General features: G+C 38.9%; 1 protein-coding gene and 1 pseudogene across 1 annotated transcript in view; one reads left to right on the forward strand and one right to left on the reverse strand.

Moving 5' to 3' along the window:
• ZSWIM5 (zinc finger SWIM-type containing 5) overlaps nt 1-19,476 on the reverse strand; it is a 146,390-nt gene that overhangs the window by 26,262 nt on the left and 100,652 nt on the right. Inside the window, exons 3-8 of the mRNA XM_063106718.1 lie at nt 17,345-17,493; nt 15,907-16,057; nt 9,378-9,557; nt 5,755-5,931; nt 1,996-2,142; nt 1,346-1,483 (exon numbers count right to left, since the gene is read on the reverse strand). Coding sequence (XP_062962788.1) covers nt 1,346-1,483; nt 1,996-2,142; nt 5,755-5,931; nt 9,378-9,557; nt 15,907-16,057; nt 17,345-17,493 — 942 coding nt within the window. The remainder of the gene's footprint in view (nt 1-1,345; nt 1,484-1,995; nt 2,143-5,754; nt 5,932-9,377; nt 9,558-15,906; nt 16,058-17,344; nt 17,494-19,476) is intronic.
• Nucleotides 4,316-4,778, forward strand: LOC134385065 (AP-4 complex subunit sigma-1-like; annotated as a pseudogene).

The raw sequence follows: 19,476 nt of genomic DNA on the forward strand, positions 1-19,476 counted from the left end.
CAGCTTAGTTAACAACTATTACAGGGAAGCCGAGTCAGAACCCATGAGCAGTAAGGAAAATATAGTAAAAAAAAGGTTACACAGAGCTACAAAGATTCCTCCCTCCCTCCTAAAATATGAATTGTGTAGGCCAGTTGGGGAAGTATAAAATCTTACACTTATCTTTTGCTAGCACATTATGTAATGCCATAATTGTCTGTTTTTGTGTCTGTCTCTTTCACTAGAGTGTGAGCCCCTTAAAGTGATGAGACTATCTTGTTGCTCTAGGTATCTCCAGGGCCTGGCATAGGAACCTGCACCTCAGGTTTTCAGGATGTACATGTCTCTGTGCAGATGAAACAGACCAAAGATGATGATTCCCTTTGCAGGGAATCAGAGGGAAGATAAGGGCAGCCCTAGCTTGGCTTGGGGCCACCCTTTGTATCTCTACCCAGAGAAATTTGAATCCATCCAGTTAAACTCTTACTTTAATAACACTTGCAACTTCTATGTTATTATTATGTGCTCCACCACTAGGTTCACTATTTCAGAAAGACAGCAAAGGTTTAAAAAGTCAGAGTCTTGATTTCTTTTCTCCTTCATCCATCTGATCAGTATTTATGGAAGACTATTAAATTATAGGTATTGCACTAAATGCAAGGATCACAAAGATAAGTTAGTTATAGTTTCTTATTTTAAGTAGCTGATAGTCTAGTAAAAGGTACATTACGACAAACTGTAATGCAGTGTGCTAAATACTAAAGTATATGTATGTACACAACATAGTGATGGCATAAAGGAAAGAAGAATCAATTCAGTCTCTATTTAGTCCGGCGATTTTGAAATTCTATTAAATTATTCCCCTCTACTTTTAATTCTTAAAATTGGTACAAAACCATCATGAGGAAGAAAGTCTGAAGGAAACCGGAGAGTAGTATGTAATTGCAAGAGATATACACACTCTTGATGGTAATTCCCTCCCACTTTCAGACTGCTCTGAAGTTCTGGCCTCTGACTTCTTTTTTTTTTTTTTTTTTTTCCGTGACCGGCACCGCTCATCCTTATATAGGATCTGAACCCGCGGCGGCGGGAGCGTCGCCGCGCTGCTAGCGCAGCACGCTACCGAGTGCACCACGGGCTCAGCCCTGGCCTCTGACTTCTGAAATTCCTCCAGCCCTTCTTATACCTGTTGGATCACACTCTTTAGGCATTCACATAGGGAAAGAGAGGAAGCCCGAGGAAACTTCTCAAGGGTGGCTCAGTTTGAACAAGACAGAAAAAAAAGGCTGCAAGAGGGGCAGAACAGTCTGGCAGGGAGGAGAGAGCTGCCAAAGGCAGTCCTGGCTTGCCTCAGGCTGACCCTTACCTGACACTTCCAGATAGCCATCATTGTTCAGGCGGCAGGCTTCAGTCAAAGTGAGAAATAGGCAGCCAATGGGATCCAGGGGGTGGCCTACCCAGCCCTCCAGGTTTGTGATGGTTGTGGTTCCTCTCTGCAACAGTTCTGGAAACAAGCAGGTCAAAGTTTGAAAGACTGATAGAGAGACATTGCTCTCTGTCCCTGTCTGGGTCTCTTTAGCAGTCTCTTTCAGACCTTAACCCTGAGATTCTAAGAAAAACTTCCTTTATTGTCTTGCCTTGGGTTTACAAGATAGGTTACAAGCTCAACAGCCAAGCTGTAAGGTCATTTGGTCTGCATTTAGGTTGCCTGCTGGTAGTGCATACATGGATATAGTTTCACAGTTTAAAAAGGGTCTTCTCATACCAGATCTTAGTGGGCCTTCCAACAGCCCTGCAAGGGAGGCTCATAGGCACTATTATTTCCATTTTATAGATGAGAAAACTGAGATTGAGAGAGAGAAAGTGAGGCATTTCCACATAGCAGGTGGAATGATAGAATTCTCTGGTCTCTGACACACTATGATACATAATGAAAATTAAGTTGGGACTTATATCCCCTGAGTATCCTCATCAGCTTTACCCCTAAGGGGATTAGATGTCTCCTAATCACTATACCTTTCTTCTGATGCTTGTAGATTTCCAGCTGCCGCTGCTGCTGCAACCTCAGAGTATTAATAACGGCCACCGTGAGCCTGAGGGCCTCTTTTGGATAGCCGTGGGAACGCAGGGCATCAACCCGAGCACAGGCTGTGGGTACGTGCTCTACCAGATAAGAAGAAAATGTTTTGGTTGAGTGAAAATTTCAAATCAGGAAAATTCATGTTTGACAAAGGGAGTCTGTCTTAAATCCAGTTCTTCAAATTCAACCTGACATCTACCAGAAATTGTGTTTTTATTTTTAAGGATATAAAAAGTTGAGTAAGTCACAGATGCTACGTTGAAAGAGCTACCTTGCAGCTTTAGCATGGTGGTATGGTGTACAAAGGAATAACTAGGATAATAAAATGTAGTACCTCTCTTTGAACATGTACTATGGGAACTCAGTGGAGTTACCAACTAGCTGTCTAAAGGGAAAAGCCTCATTCACTTATTAATTCTACATTTCCTGAAAACCTATTATATGCTAGAAATTATGCTGGGGAAAGGAAGTACAATGATGAATAAGAAATGGTCAATGCCCTCAAGAGCTCACAATGATACATAAATAATTATAAAACAGTTAAAAAGTGACATAATGGAAATATATACAGAGAGAAAATATTTGAGCTGTGCTTTGACGGACAAGCACTATTTTAAATAGGTAGATAAACAGAGAAATGCATTCCTGGCAAAGGGGGGATATAAATATAAGTAAAAGCATAAAAAAGTATTTGATATAGCATCTTCAGAGTATGGCAAATAGCTCCATGTGCCAGAGTTAGGTTACATGGCTGGAGACAGCCTGGAAAAGTAGAGTCTAGTAGAATATAAAGACCTCTAAATGCCATTCTGAGAAGTTTGGATTTACCTTAGGAATAATGGAAGACTACCAAAGGCTTATAAACAGGCAAGGAATTACAACAAGCTTTATGATTTATTTTGTGATTTCTTTTAAAGATAACAATAAAAATTATAGAAATAATTGCAAAAATTTTAAAATACAGATAAACAAAATATGAGGGTACTTGAAAGAGTTCATGGAAAAATAGGATTTAAAAGAAAATACAAATCTTTCCATGAACTTTTTTTTTTTTTTTTAAAGATGACCAGTAAGGGGATCTTAACCCTTGACTTGGTGTTGTCAGCACCACGCTCTCCCAAGTGAGCCAAAAGGCCATCCCTATATAGGGATCCGAACCCGTGGCCTTGGTGTTATCAGCACCGCACTCTCTCAAGTGAGCCACGGGCTGGCCCTTATCCAGACTTTTAAATTAAATTTTTACTTAAAATGGGATTATATTATAATTATTGTTTTATAACTGGTTTTTCCACCTAATACCACATTATATTTTCCATGTCACTAAATATACTTCTATAACATTAAAAATGAGTACATATAATTCTACTAAATATGTGTATATCCAGTGAGTTAATCAATCTCCTATTGTTGGACATTTAGAAGGTTTCCAATTTTTCCTATCTGTACATTATTTATATCCATGCTGTAATGAACCTCCTAGCTTTATGCATATCCTTAGTTAATTATGGCCCAAGATAAATTCCTAGATGTAGAACTCCTGGATCAAATGGTATGAATGTATTTTCAAGGCTTTTAATAAGTGTTGCTGAAATACCCTTCACAAAGACTGTAAGCATTTACACTCCTACCTGTACTATATGAGACTATCATCACACAACCTCTCCCACACCAGACACTAATAATCTTTATTTTAAAAATCGTTGACCATTTGATTATCAAGAAATGGAAACTCAGGATTGTTTTAATTTGCATCTCTGTTTATTAATGAAGTGAGCATTTTTTCATATGCTTGTTAGATTTATGTTTTAGAAGTGTCGGATCAGAGAAGAGGAAAGATGATCAGAGAGAACTTCAGGTGGTGATCTACAGTGAGTTAAGCCAAGGCTTTCAAGAGAGAGACAGGCACATATCCAGATTCAGCAAGATCTTGAGAAAGACAAAAAAATGGGATGAGGGATGGACGTAGGGAATTGGAAGAAAACAATGAAAATGTATGTCACTGTTGAAAGACTCAGAAAATAAATATTTTAAAAAAGAATGTCTAGACTAAAATCAAGATGGCTGCCCCGAGGAAGCCTGCACTGCGTAGCTGGCAAGGGTTGGGGAACAAGCTTCTGCAGTTAATGGGGAGGCGGATTCTAGGAAGAGCCATTGCCAGGACCAACACCCCCACGAGACACACAGTTTCCAGTTACAGCCATCCATTGCCGTAACTTTTGAACTATATTTGGAAAAATACTGGCCAGGAGAAAAAACATGATAAAATTTTCGCTCATGGTGAATAAACAAGGGCAGACCTGACTTTCTAAGTACTATGAACATGTGGAGATTAATAGACATGCACTTCTGGAAACAGAAGTCATAAAGAGCTGTTTCTCTCGATCCAATGAACAATGCTCTTTCATTGAATATAAGGATTTTAAGCTGATATATCGACAGTATGCACCTCTCTTCATTGTGGTGGAGTTAATGACACCGAGAATGAGATGGCTATTTATGAATTCATCCGTAACTTTGTGAAAGTTTTAGATGAGTACTTCAGCTGAGTTATTGAATTAGATATAATGTTTAATTTGGATAAAGTACACATCATTTTTGGATGAGATGGTCTTAAACGGCTGCATTGTGGAAACTAACCAGGCAAAAATTCTTGCCCCTCTACTAATTCTTGATAAGATGTCAGAGAACTGAATGGAAGGCTCTGCCAAACAACATCAATTTATAGGAAATGCCAACACCACAGAATACGTCTCAACATCTACAGCCCAAAGGAATCCGGAAGACCACACATTGCAAAATAGGGTGTCCTTCCAAAGACATAAGTAGGTATTTTCCACAGTTCCCAAGTGGAAAACAAAACTGTATTTTAAAATATGTACAAAGAAACATTTTCTCTAAACTGAGACACATTTTATTTTCTAACTGTATGAATATTTTTCCCACTTCTTTAAATTCTGTTGAGTACCTAAGGAACCCTTTTTGGTCTCTGCTGCCTTTTGCAAATTACATTGAAGAATAGCAGGATGGTGGGAGGAAAGTATGGCAGTTCTCTATAAGCCAATAAAATTTTTAAGTTGACTTAAACACACACCCACACACACACACAAAAAAGAATGTCTATCTTTTATGAGTATCCTGTGATAAAATCAAGAATAGACCGATTGAGGGAAAGCCAGGAACCTATTTTAGAGGAGAGTTTAAACTCACAATGGAATAGCTCTATCCTGTTATAACGAAGGAAGGTAGGAAGGTGGGAAGGAGGAAAAGAAGCCAGTTTGGTGACAAATGCAGATTGTGTCCTAGTTACTAGCACAGGGTAATTTAAATTTCAAACTTAGTGCTTTTTAGCAAAACATATAATTTCAGAGTAGAATATAATGTTGCTCAGTAACCCTTGACTAAGAGAGGCTGTGAAGTGATGTTTAATTGCTTTGTAAGTACTCTTTGTGATGCATTAACTACTTGCCCTTCCTAAAGCTTAGGGGACAGGATTCAAACTCCTATTTGAGGTTACTGTATCTCAATTGAGTACATATGCAGATGGCTTAGGCTTCACATAAATATCCTGAGTCCCTAGTAAAGGCCCCAGAACATCTGGTTGGATTTGCTGGTACCTATGCACACGGCTCATGTGGGCCTGGTATGAGGAGAAATTGGGCTCTGAAGTTCTTAGAGTAGAGGAGAGCTAGACTTACCAAGCCACAGTGGCTGGCCTTGGGCATTAAAGAGCAGTCTCTCATTTTCTCGCTGGCAGGCAGGAGCTATATATAAATCACTTCTGATTATTTGCTGTAGGTGGCTGTCCTGCCAATGTAATTCACGGCCCTCAATGGCTCTGGTGAACACTGTTCGTCTTGGTCTGGATAAGGAATCTGAGGAAAGAAAAACATGCAACAGTATAATGATGGGTAATCTGAAGTTCTAACCACCCCTGGGTCTTCTTCAGGGTGGAAGTTTGGCCCAATGAATAGTATGTGGGCAGTGAGAGCAGCCACTCTGCTCTCTGTCTGGGTGTTTGTTGTATTGCCTCCTTTTTGGATAAGCTTTTAGTGTGTCTGTGCCCTCTATGGGAAGAACCTTTTCTACAGAGATCTATAGCTGCCTTCTTCCTTCTATAGAAGGCCAGTTTCTCCTGGGACCGAGAGCCACATGAAAGAGAGGAGGGACAGTGATGTTCAGCTGTTCAATCATGGGGATACAAACTGCTTCTGTAGAAGTCAAAGGTAGAGAGAAACAGCTAGGTAATTTTCCTGGCCAATCTGTAACTTGTTTCATTTACAGCATGGTCCTTATCAGACTAAGGACTTCCATGAAATTTATATTAAAAGCTGAAAAAGAGCTAAAGCCCTGTATGTTCTGGTGCTTTTATTACATAGATATCGGCAGGCTTACAGTCTGGTTCCCCAATAAGAAAAATCGATGCTGACAAAAGACTGACTGACTTGTCTCACTGGAGGCTTACCATGCTATCTCTCTTCAGGAAAAGGGCTGCAGGGAAATCAAACTGCAGACAAAGTAGGCTCAATTCTTAAGGTCCTCCTTATGTAGGAGGACCAAATGGAAGTTATACTATCATAGACTGTGGACTTAGGGGGACCTGCAGGAACTGAGAGGCAAGTCTTAGAGATAATAAAGAGAAAAGCATTCCAGGCAGAAGAAATAGCAAGTACTAAGTCCTGAGGTAGGAATATATTTGGAGTGTTTGAGGACAGCGAGGACACCAGTGTAGTTAGAATGGAACAAGCAAGCAGGAGAATCATAGGAGATGAGGTAGGAGACATACTGGGGAACCAGATCAGAAAGGGCCTTGTAGGCCATGATTTTTGCTTTTTGAGTAAGATGAGAAGCCACTGGAGGGCTTTGAGCTGTGAAGGGATATCATAGATCTTGCATTTTAAAAGGATAACTCTGGCAGCACTACTGACGACAGATTATAAGGTAGAAGGGCGGAAGCAGGAGGAGCACTTAGGTGTCCATTAGAATAACGTGGGAGAGATGATGGTAGCAGGCCAGAGTAATAAGCATTGGAGATGATGAGATGTAGTTGGATGCTGAATATATTCTGAAGGTAAAGGCAACAGGATTTGCTTATGGATTAGATCCGGGGTGAGAGAGAAAGAGAAGAATCAAGAATCATTCAAAGGTTTTTAAGACAGAGTTGCCATATATGGAGATAGGGAAGATTGCAAGGAGGGGTAGGTTTGGGTGGGGCTTGACAGATAAGAAATCCTACTGAGATGTCTATCAATTAATAAGTAGAGATATCAAAAAGGTAGTTGAATATAGAAGTCTGGAGTTGAGAGGAAAGGTCTGGGCAAGATATATACATTTAGGAGTTGTTAGTATATAGATGATTATTAAAACAATGCAATCACAAAATATAAAAAGAAAAGTGGTCTGATGACTGAGCCCTGGGTACTACAGTACTTAGGTTGGGAATTGGGGAAAAGACAGTAAAGGAGACTTAGAAGGAAAGGCCAATGAAGTATGGAAAACCAAGAGAAAGTGGTATCTTGGAAATCAAATGACAGAGATATTTAAAGGAGAGAATCATCAATGTGTCAAATATTGCCAACAGGTCAAGTAAAAATGAGGTCCAGGGAAAATGAGGCTATCAAGAGACCAAAAAAGTGGTAAGATGAAAATTCCTAGTGCATCAAAGAATTACTGGAATTGGGGTACTAAAGAAAATAAGCTAGAAAAATTAGTGGTGGTCATTGGAGATGCTTGAAATTGAGATTATGAAGAGGATGTAGTTATTGGTAAGACAAGGTTTATGATATGACTTGGAATTGGGTAGCTAAATTACGGTAGAAGATGAGACTGTTGGAAAAGAGGAGGTCTAAGAATTGAGATGCCAGGGTACTGGAAGGGTCCCTATGTGACTACTGAATCACTGAGAATTATGATAGGAGTAATGATAGAGAGCAGTGTTAATAAGCCAATAGCTAAAAATCTTCCAAGAATGAGGAGGACTGACCCCAAGGTCTACAGATGACCAAAACCAGGAGGGTGGGAGACAGTATAGTTTGATGGCATAAACTTTAAAGCTGGTGGTATTTTAGGAAGGTGGGAAGGACAATGATGTAGAAATGACAATGAAGAATAAGCAGGATGCCTATTGCTCGTCCAGCCCCAATGGTAAAGGGATATGAGAGAGAGATAATCACAAGTTGAGAATACTGGAGGAGAAACAACATCTTCAAAGAACAACCAGTAACAATGAAGAACCAATACTTTATCACAAGGAAAAAATTCTCAGACTGGACTTATGTGTTTGTATGAATTTGACCCTCTCCAGTATGTCCAAAGCCAATCCAAAAAGGATGGCTTCCTATGTTGTGGAGGCTAGGTAAGTGCCAGGAAAGGGTAGCTTAAAGAAGTAGCAAAATTGTAGCCTTTTCACCTCTCATTACCTTAGTTGTCTTAAATGCACTGACAACTAATTATGGTATGGTAGAAGAAGACAAAGCAAAAACATAACTTAAGTGATTTCCTCTTTGAGATTAAAATATCAATAGAGTTACCACTGAATATAAAAGGGACCAACTATAAAATCAGTGTCTGATAAAAATCTCTTACCAATAAAGGCTCTCAACAGTCTAGAAAACAATCAGTTGCCAGGTGGCTTGGGCCTGGCTCTATGTTGGGCCGGGCCTATGGCCACTCATTAAAAAAAAAACCAAAAAAAACAGTGCCAATATCAAATAGCCTGGGTTAGATGGACTAAAACTGATGTGAATGCTGATGCCAAGTAATGTCTGTAGGCCATTGGGCTCAAAAGGTGGAGGGTACAGTATCACTGTACTGGATTTGTCTTAAAATGGGGCAGGAATCCTAGCAGTAACTTAGGAGGATCACCCCACCCGGCTATCTGCTATACAAAAATTTGAGCAAAACAGAGAACAGTAAGAAAGGCCATAGTCAGGACACTTCTTAAAACTGCTTTTTGTAGGCCTTGTGTTCCTCCGTTAAGGTAGGTTTTCTCAGGTAAAACCAGCCCCAACTGAGGTCAAGATCCATTAGACATAAGAAGCTGAAGGGTACAGAGGAGTCATGCAGAGGGCTCTAGGACTTTATGCTGGGCGCTGTAAGGACACTCTAGATGTGGAAAAGGAAAGCATCCCCAATGTCAAAGATAAAATCTTGCCCTTATTTAAGGTTTGGCATTTCAAGGTGAACAAAAAGACAGGCTTTTCTTATTTAGGGTGGCAATTCTGACAGCCAAAAGACTGTCCAGCCACCATTATTCTAGAGCTTTACCCTTCCACCTTTTGAAGCTCCAGGCACAAAAAGCCTAAAAAGATACTCGACTCACCTGGGCTGTGATTGGCATTCTGGGGAAGTGCATTGGTGATGTTGGGCAGCTCATACCCATAGTTCCCATCCTCTAGGGGACAGATATCCAGGTCACTCCATTTTTGCAGTTGCTGCAGCCAACAGGATTTTTCCTCCAGTTTGCAGTGTGGATTTAAAATTATGCACACCCATAAAGCCCCTGGAAAATAAAGCAACCCACATTCTTGATATCTTTCCTTTGATGTATGTGTAAGCTTTAATGCTGCAGTTTCATTTTTGGTTGGTAGAGAAATTTTCCAAAGCATTAGCTTTTCTCAATATAAAAAATATTTCGGTAATTTTCAGAACTTATTTTTCCTTCTCAAAGCTTCTTCAAAGTAAGGTGACTATCTTGATAACTGGATCTATGTGCCTATGATGATGAACAAGACAGATTTAGGCTTGAATTCTGAGCTCAAATTTATACTGTAACAAATATTTATTGAAAGCCTTCTATGTTCAAGGCCCTGTACTGGTGACTAAGACTCTATTCCTACATTTGAGGAGCTGCCTAGTGGGTGAGACAGGTAAATAAACATATTGCCATTTGGAAATGATACATGTTAAGATAAAAAGATATGTTCAGGGTATAATAGCAGCATAGAGGAAGGGCATTTACTACAGAGACAGGGTTGGAAGGGAGGTGCTCAGAAAAGGTTTTATTTTTTGGCTAGTTGGACTTCCTGAGCTTCAAATTGCTTAACTGTAAAACCTAGATCATGAGAAAAATGTATCTACCTTCTAGGGATGTTGTGAGAATTAAATGAGATAACATTTGTAGGTCTACCATATTACCTGGCACATAATAATCTCAGTATTTACTTTTTCCAAGGAAAATGATTTATTTGGTTTTGAATTTTGAAACTGCTTATCAACTTGTGAGGCCTTAAAACCATTACAGTTGTCCCTCAGTGTCTGGGGGATTGGTTCCAGGACCCCCTGTGGATACCAGAATCTGTGGATGCTCAAGTCCCTTATATAAAATGGTGTAGTATTTGCATATAACCTATGCACATTCTCCCATATATTTTAAATCATCTGCTGATTACTTGTAATAGTTAATACAATGTAAATGCTATGTAAATAGTTGTTATACTATATTTTTAAAATTTTGTATTTTTTTATTGTTGTACTGTTATTTTTTATTTTTTGAATACTTTCAATTTGCGGTTCATTGAATCTGTGGATGCAGAACTTGTGGATACTAAGGGCCAACTATACTCTATTGGATTTTCTCTGTTACTATAGTAGAGCATCACATATTCCACATAATCAATGAGTACTGTCTCTTTGACCACATCACCCTCCTTTTCAAGCAAACTCGTTTCTTCTTTTCAAGGCTGGCTATGTGACTGAGCCAGAAAATGTCTCAATCTCAAGTGAGCAATAAGCCTGGCTGCAGTGCCTCTTCATTTAAATATCCTTTGGGATGGAGCTATATCCATGGATGAAGGTATATTCAGACACTATTTCAAAGCCTCTTAAAGTCAAATAGGAATGTTTTAAAAGGCCATCTTAACCTCAATTTCAGATAATAACTGAAGATGAAAGCTCATTTCTATTGGTTTAATTCAATTTTAGAAATATACCATGAAAAAAACTATTCCATGTAATAATTACAATAATGGCTCTTAGGGGGATTATAGTATTAGTAATATTTATTTTACAGTTTAATAAGTGCTTTTCATCCATACTGAGGGAAAGAATTTTCATATTTTTAAAGTAAAAATGAGGACCAAAAAAGAGGCCATTAAATTTGGCAACTAGAAGGACTCTGGTAACCAAAGGAATGACAAAATCAATAGGATAATAGAAATGGAGAACAGATTTAGTGAGTGTAAAGAAACTTAAGAGGTAAAGAAACAGGTGCTAACTCTAGTAATGTAGGAGTTCCTATTTCCTAGGCATTTCGATATTAAGAAGGGGATCCCTAGAAAGTGAGTACAATTACTTTCACCTGTAAGTTAAAAAAAATGAGTTTTTTGTCTTATTAATAAGGTCTTTATGAATCTGTTTCAACAACATTTAAGGGACTGCCACATCTCTAAGAAAAAGACAAACCAAAAAGTTCTGTAATTGCCTGCATATAACAGCACTCAAGGGACTGTGTTACTAGTATCCAAAAGCATATTTTCCTGCAACTTAAAAATGTTTCAAAAACTCTAAGGAAAGGTAGCTACTATGGTAGTTAAAATGTTACTGTATGTTAAATATAATAATACAATAATAATAGCTATCATTTATTTTTTATTGGCTAGGCATTATATTAAGCACTTTATATACATTATCTCATTAAGTCCTCCAACTCTAGGTCAATAGGTCTTGGTTTGGATGTAGAAGGTAGAAAACCGGAACAAAGGATGATACTTAGATTTCTTCTTGGTGACTATTGTAAATGGGCTTACTTTCTTGATTTCTCTTTCTGTTAGTTCATTATTGGAGAATATAAAAGGAACTGATTTTTGGGTGTTGATTTTGTATCCTGCAACATTACTGAAATTATTAACTAGCTCTAAGAGTTTTTTGATAGAGTCTTTAGGTTTTTCTATACATAGTATCATGTCATCTGCAAATAGAGACACTTTGATTTCGTCTTTTCCAATCTGGATGCCCTTTATTTCTTTCTCTTGCCTGATTGCTCTGGCTAGTACCTACAGTACTATGTTAAATAGGAGTGGTGAGAGTGGGCATCCTTGTCTTGTTCCTGTTCTTAAGGGAAAAGCTTTTAGTTTTTCCCCATTCAGGATATTAGTGGTAGGCTTATCACAGATGGCTTTTATTGCATTGAGATACTTTCCTTCTATATCTAATTTGCTGAATTTCTTCTTGAGCAACTAGATACATCTTGATGCTATATACTGAGATGGGAACAACAAAGGGAAAAATTGTTTTGGCAGAAAAAGTAAGAGTTCTGCGATGGTCATATTAAATTTGAGATGTTTCTTTGAAGTGGTGGCTGGACACAAGCTGAAGCTCATGGGAAAGGTCAGGCTAGAGACATGAATTTGTGACTTACCTGCATCTGGATGGTATTTAAAGCAATGGGACTGAATATAATCACTTAGGTAGAGAATAAAGACAGGGAAAGTGGGTGCTGCCAAGTACTCAATATTTCGAAGGGTTGAGGAAAGGGAGAGGAGCCTGCAAAGGAGACTAAGAAAGAGTAGCCAGGAACACAGGAGGGAAACCAGGAGGGTGTGTGGTTATGAAAACCAAGAGAAAAATAAGTTTCAAGGAGAGTATGGGCTGGCCAGTTAGCTCACTTGGTAGAGCATAGTGCTGATAACACCATGGTCAAGAGGAGGAGGAGGGAGAGAAGAGTAGTAGTAGTATTGTCAACTTTACTGAAAACTGCTAAGAGGTCAAGTAAGATGGAAACTGAGAAGTGACCATTGTACTTAGCAATATGGAAGCCACTGGAGATTTTCACAAGAGCTACTTCAGTAGAGTGGCGACAATGAGCAATGGAAACCCTACTGGAGTGGGCTCAGGGGAGAATGGAGGTGAATAAATGGAAATAGTGACTGTAGAAAACTTTTTTGAGAGCTGTTGCTTCAAAAGGAAGAAGAAAAATGGGGTAATAGTCAGAAGGGACAGTTGGAACATCAAAGGAACTTTTTTAAAAATTTGAGACTGAAAAAAAAAAAAAATTGAGACTGAAGATATGAGGGCATATTTGTATGCTGATGGGAATGATCCAGGAGAGAGAGAGAGAGAGAGAGAGAAGAGACAGAGAAGGAGACAGAGAAATTAATGATGCCAGAGAAAGAAGATAACTGCAGCAGCAAAAGTTTTTGCTTTAGAATCCAAAGCAAATATGTAAGGATTGGACTTTTATGGAAGCAGAGATACTTTATGGATTTTAACAGAAGAGAAAGCAAAGCATAGGGGTATAGACATGGATATGTTAATAGATTTGTGGGTGGGGAAATGAGGAAACTTCATATCTGACTGCTTCTATTTTCTATAACTCAGAAACTGAAAGTAGTGAGCCCACTTCTCTCTACTATATTTATAGTTCCTGCAAACCCTGCCTAGGCTCTCCCCATATAAACAAGGCCTTTTGATTAGTAAGGAGCCCTTAGAGTAGTTAGGCAAGTCATGAATGGACTGTGTTCCAGTGCCTGACCTAATGAGGCTCCCCTTTGTGCACTGGTTCTCAAAGTGTGGTCTCTGGATCAGTAGCATCAGCATCCCCTGGGAATGTGTTGGCAATGCAAATTCTCAGGCCCCAATACAAACCTACAGAATCAGAAACTCTGGAGATAGGGCCCAATGATCTGTTTAAACAAGTATTTCAAGTGATTCTGAAAAGTTTAAGAACCACTGTCTTAGAATGCTGAGGGTTTCTTGGAAGGTTGATATAACAATTTCTTAGATATAAAAATGTCAGAAGCAAGAGATTTTCATAATGAACCCAAGTACATGACAAGCACTTTAAAAGCACTGGGAGCCAGGTCAGCTTACTTCCTCCCACCTCCCTTTGTCCCAAAGGCCAAACCCAAGTTCACACCATAATCCTGTGACTGGCACAGAAATTACTCTAAGACATTTAGGCCTCAGATAAAACTGACTCTCTAAAGAAGGCTAATTTCAAATCCTTAAGGAACATTCACTTTAAAAAATAAAAATGATATAACAAGAAAGAATTGAGGGAGATGTTATAGAAGAACGGTTGATTTAGTCAGACAGATTGGCGTTCCAGTGTTAGGGCCATCAATTCACTTACTAGTGTGTGACCCTGAAGAAAATACTTATCTTTTCTGAGCTCAGTTTTCTCATCTAAACATATGGAGATGTTAATATCTTACCCTGAAAGGGAGTCCTTGCCTACAATCCCTTCTGAGAAAAGAGTCTAGAAGCAGTTCCCAAGTTGCTACGCTTTGTGTCCTGTGACCATATAACACTGGTCACAACTGATTGGACCAGTGGCTACAGACTATCACTGTATTTCACAAAGTGTGACTGTGTCACGGCAGAGATGGTTTTCTATAGTCCTTTATTTTATTCTGTATCCAGAAGTAACCAGATCTGTCTCTGTTTATTTGCAATAAATACACAAATACCTCATAGGGTTGTTACACAAATAAGCGAAACAATATGAGTACAATCTTTAACACAGAAACTGGCAATACCACTCATTAATGTAGCTATTCATTATTAATGAGAACGACAAAGCCATTAGTGCCCCAGATGATATCAAGAAGACAGCACTCAAATCAAAAACCCAGGCTTACCAACCCCAAAATAACCAACTACAGTCTTAAAGACATTAAGCCCTACCTCTTGAAACTTTCAGCCCTATAAAATATATGCTTCAGTCCAGAGAATTCACTAAAATCCCAAGCTGCAGTTTTTTCTTGTGGTATTTTCTATGAATGGAAAGTCTGTTGTTGCTTTCTGGGGTGGAGTAAGTATGGAGGAGCTGTATTAGAATTTTTAGAATATACCATATTAGAACATTTTCAGTATAATCCAAAAAAGGGGCCATGGTTGGATGGTGAGTTGAGGGTATGGAAGATTCTGAAAATAAGGAGAGAAGTTGAGTATGAGCATTGCAAGACTGGCCTAGGAGCAGGGGGATGATAAGGAGAAATGAGGACCAAAGAGCACTACCTCGATGGGAGAGAACCTAGAACAGAGAGGCCATTCGGGAGGCTACAGTTCTAATCTGATCTAAAAGTTCAAATGCCTTCAACCAGACTAGTGGTGGTGAAAAATAAAAAGTGGGACTGAACACCAGATCACATTTTACAGGTGAAGAAATCAAATGAAGCTGGGGGACTGGATGTAGGGAATGAAAGAAAAATGAGTGGTCAACACTAAGTTTGGTAGGAATGGTGGTGCCAATGCCAGAGTCACTGGAACCTTTTTCTTTTCTTTCTTTCTTTTTTAAAATTTTAAATAGATACTGGATCCTTTTTCTGTAGGAGAGGCCTGAGTTTGTCTTAGATTTCTCAGAGGAAATGGTCAAGGGGCAGTGCTAATATGGGACTAGAACTCAGATGAGAGGAAAGAAGATAAGGCTGTGATCAATATATAAATAAGCACTGAAGCCATGATATTAAAAAAAAAAGAAGTTCTCAGGGAATGTAGAAAAAGAAGAATAAAGGCCAAAGCGCAAGTCTTAGAAACTGCCCAGGGTCTAAGAGGTCTGGCTATTAGTGATACAGAAGAGCAGACTCAGGGAAATCAACAAAAGTGAAGCTGATAAGTGGAGAGCCAGGCTAGTTCCATGCAACAGAAGCCAAGTGAAGAAGTTTTCTCTCAGCAAAGGCTTCTATGTGGCAACATATGAAACAGAATGTTTGATGTCAATAGAAAGCAAAATGCTGTGGAAGCAACAAAAGTGAGTTTAGAGTTACTCTGGGTGGACTCTGAGGAACCTAAATCTTCCACCAGCTGGACTTAGCAAGATGCATGCAGTGACTGATGTAAGTGTTTACCAACACTGTTGTCAGAGGGCAAGCTGGTAGGACAAAGCACTTCTCTGACAGGTAGGGACTTACCTAGTTCATCCCAGAGCTGTCTGCACTTGTCTGTCATGCTTGTTCCTTGCTGCCTCCAGAGTGTAAGTCGTGGGTCGGCCACAAACTGCTCAGTTATAAGTGTCAGCATCCTGGCTCCATTGGAATCTCTCATCCGCAGCATCTCTCGAACCTGATACATAAAGAGGGGCAAGAGATTGGTGACAGCACATCATAAAAGAGTAGGGGGAAAAGGAAGTGGAGGAAGGGGAAGAGAAGATGAAGTACCTGAGTACAACATGTCCAAAGAGCCAAAAAGAAGCCTCTTGCTCTGTAAGCAAAATCTCTGCATGTACCAAGAAACCTATTATGCACAATGAGATACCACTTCACACACACTAGGATAGCTAGAATCAAAAAGTCAGATAACAAGTGTTGGCCAAGATGTTGAGATATCAGAAACTCACACACTGTTGGCGGTAATATAAAATAAAGCAGCCTCCTTGGAAAACAGTATGGCAGTTCCTCAAATAATTACACTCACAGGTACCATATGAGCCATCAATTCCACTCCAAGAGAGAAATGAAAATATATGTCCACACAGAAACTTGTACAGGAATGTTTATAGCAGCATATTCATAGCAGCCAAAAGGTAGAAACAAACCAAATGTTCATCAACAGACAAATGAATAAGCTAAATGTGGGGATATCTATACAATAAAAAGGAATGAAGTACTGATTCATGCTACAACACAGATGAACCTTGAAAACATTTTGCTAAGAAGCCAGTCACAAAAGACTACATACTATACAATTCCATTCATGTGAAAGTCCAGAATAGGGAAATCTATAAGGACAGAAAGTAGATTAGCAGTTGCTTAGGGATAGGGGAGGGGGGTGTGGAGGATAAGGGAGTAAAGGACAAGGGTATGGGGTTTCTTTTTAAGGTGATGAAAATGTTCTAAAGTTGACTATCGTGATGGCTGCATATATCTGTGACTATACTAAACACCACTGAATTTTACTCTTAAAGGGGTGAATTGTACTGTATGTGAATTATATCTCACTATAGGTGTTAAGGGAAAAAAAGAAAGCAAACAAGCCTGATGTGAGAGCCCTCAGTTTCAAAACACTAAGTATCTTCAGGGACAATGTTGAAATTCTAGTTTTCAAGGCTTCATCAGGCAGCTTTGGGTTCAAAGCAGAGAGAAGGTAGTTTCTTTGCTACCTGCCTGCCCCAGCAACACAAACTCATTTAAAGAGTAGAGCAGAAGGAACAGAACTACCAGGGCGAGGTAGTAGGGCTTCCTGGATGTAACCTGCTCAGGTCTGCTCTGATCAGCCCCTCCCACTAGATTTCAAGAATTCAGTACAGCTAGGTTAAGTAAGCTAGATACAGTGCATGAAGACTGAAGTGTGGAGAACCCAGTTTAACTTAAGAAAGTTAAAAAAAAAAACAAAAACCTTTTCATATCTTACCTTGGCAAACATTGAGTTGAGTTGCTTTGCAGAGCCATAGTAACCCCCCTGGGAGAGAAAGAGCTTCACTTGTTCTTTCACCTGTTCTTCATCCAAATGCCAACAGTTCTCATCATCAATGCTAGCCCCAGCTGTGGGGTCAGGGGCACCTGTGAGGAATAGGAACCGTGAAATGAATCCCTGAGTTCACATGCTACACATTTAGCTGGAGGGGCACTTTGTTAGCATATTCAAATACAGAGGGGTTAATCTGCCTTAAAATGGGCTTTGTTAACTGTGTGGCCCTAAATAAATGTAAGAGATCTAATGCTAGTTTCTTGTTCACTTAAGTCTCAGTGGTATCCTCCTCCAAGGTCTACGAATACCATCCAAGGAGAATAAAGCCTAGAAGGAAATACATGACCTGAAAATAGTGGTGTATTTTTTTTTCCCAAGGAGGGTACATTTATTTTTTTCTCCTTTTTGCTTTTCTGTAAAGTTCAAATATGCCTTAACATATACATATTATTTTAAAATAAAAATTCTTAGAACACAAAAAAATTATTTTTGAAGTTCACTATAAAACTGTTCCCTAAGGCATAGGCAGAGTTGCATACAGGGTGATGTAATTTTATAAATTTATACTCAAAAACTCTTTCATATATGGGCTCACCTCCATAACATCACTTAAAACATTGTAAGTTATTTACACATATTTATTTATTTATAACTATAACTATATTTTAAGTGGTGTTATGGAGGTGAGCCCATACTATAACTACTCTCCCCTAGTAGTCTGTTATATAACTGTTAACTACTCTCCCCTATATATATATATATTAAATATATTAAAATATATAATAATATATTTAAAAATATATATATTTTACCCCTTCACCAAATTAACCATATACCCTATTGCCACCTGCCAAAAATATGCCCATCTTATATTTAACATATAAAGGTGATAACACTCTTCATATATATATATGGTTATATAACTCCCCTATATAGTTATATAACTATACTCTCCCCTGGTAGTCTGTTAGCTCACAGTTGAATCCCTAGTTGAAACCACAGCTGAATCATCTATAGCATAGTGCTGATAATGTGACAGGCACTCTGAAAATGTTTGTGGAGTGAAAACTGAGTCTTCTTCTCTCACTCTCTTATAGACAGTCTTGTGACAAGTTTTTAGAAACCTGCCTCCAAGTGACAATAGACTATAAGTCAACACTTCGTTGGTGTAGTCATGCAGTAGGTTACAAATTCATGTCATGTTTTAATCAGTCTACCTTTATCCTTGTCTTCCTATGTCAGAGCACTGCTTAATGAAATCTGGGTGCTGGCCAGTTAGCTCCGTTGGTTAGAGCACAGTGCTAATAACACCAACATCCAGGGCTCAACCCCCACACCAACAAGCGGCCAAAAATAATAAATAAATGAATGAAATCTGGGTCAGTACAACAAAGCTACTCTTCTGCTTCACTTTTTTAGTGCATCTTATTCTCCAGGGAATTAGGAGGGCTCACCCATTCATTCATTTCACGAATACTAATTAACACATTTAATATGCCAGTTTATCTCTACTATTTGCTACTTTTCTTCAAATGTTTCCTGGGCTTTTTTTTTGGCAGCTGGCTGGTACAGGGACCCGAACCCTCGACCTTGGTTAAATGTCTTATTCTAAACACAGTTTTGATCATATTACTTCACAGCTCAAAAGTCTTCACTGATGTCCTAATCTTACTAAATTAAATCCAAATGCCTTAGCTTGCATTCAAGGTCCTCTATGCTCAGGCCCTATCTTTCATTTCTAGCTTTATCCTCCCTAAACTTATTCTATGCTTCAGCCAGAAACAGTGTTCCCAGAAGTCAATCACATTTCCTTATGACTTTATTTATGCTTTTCCCTTTACTTCTCTCCTCCTCCTCCTAACCTGTTCTTTGGCCAAAAAAATCAGTAGTTCTCATTGTTAATATTGCCTCAGCTCTAGTCAGGGCTGCAGTGAGAAAAGGAAACCATAAAGTAAGTAAACAAAGAGGCTAACACTGCCATGGTTCATGTACTGCTTAGTTCACTTGGCAGGAGAGTCTTTTGTTTTTTTTACCCCTTCACCAAATTAACCATATACCCCATTGCCACCTGCCAA

Source organism: Cynocephalus volans, chromosome 8 (assembly GCF_027409185.1).
Source record: "Cynocephalus volans isolate mCynVol1 chromosome 8, mCynVol1.pri, whole genome shotgun sequence".
Lineage (NCBI taxonomy): Eukaryota > Metazoa > Chordata > Mammalia > Dermoptera > Cynocephalidae > Cynocephalus > Cynocephalus volans.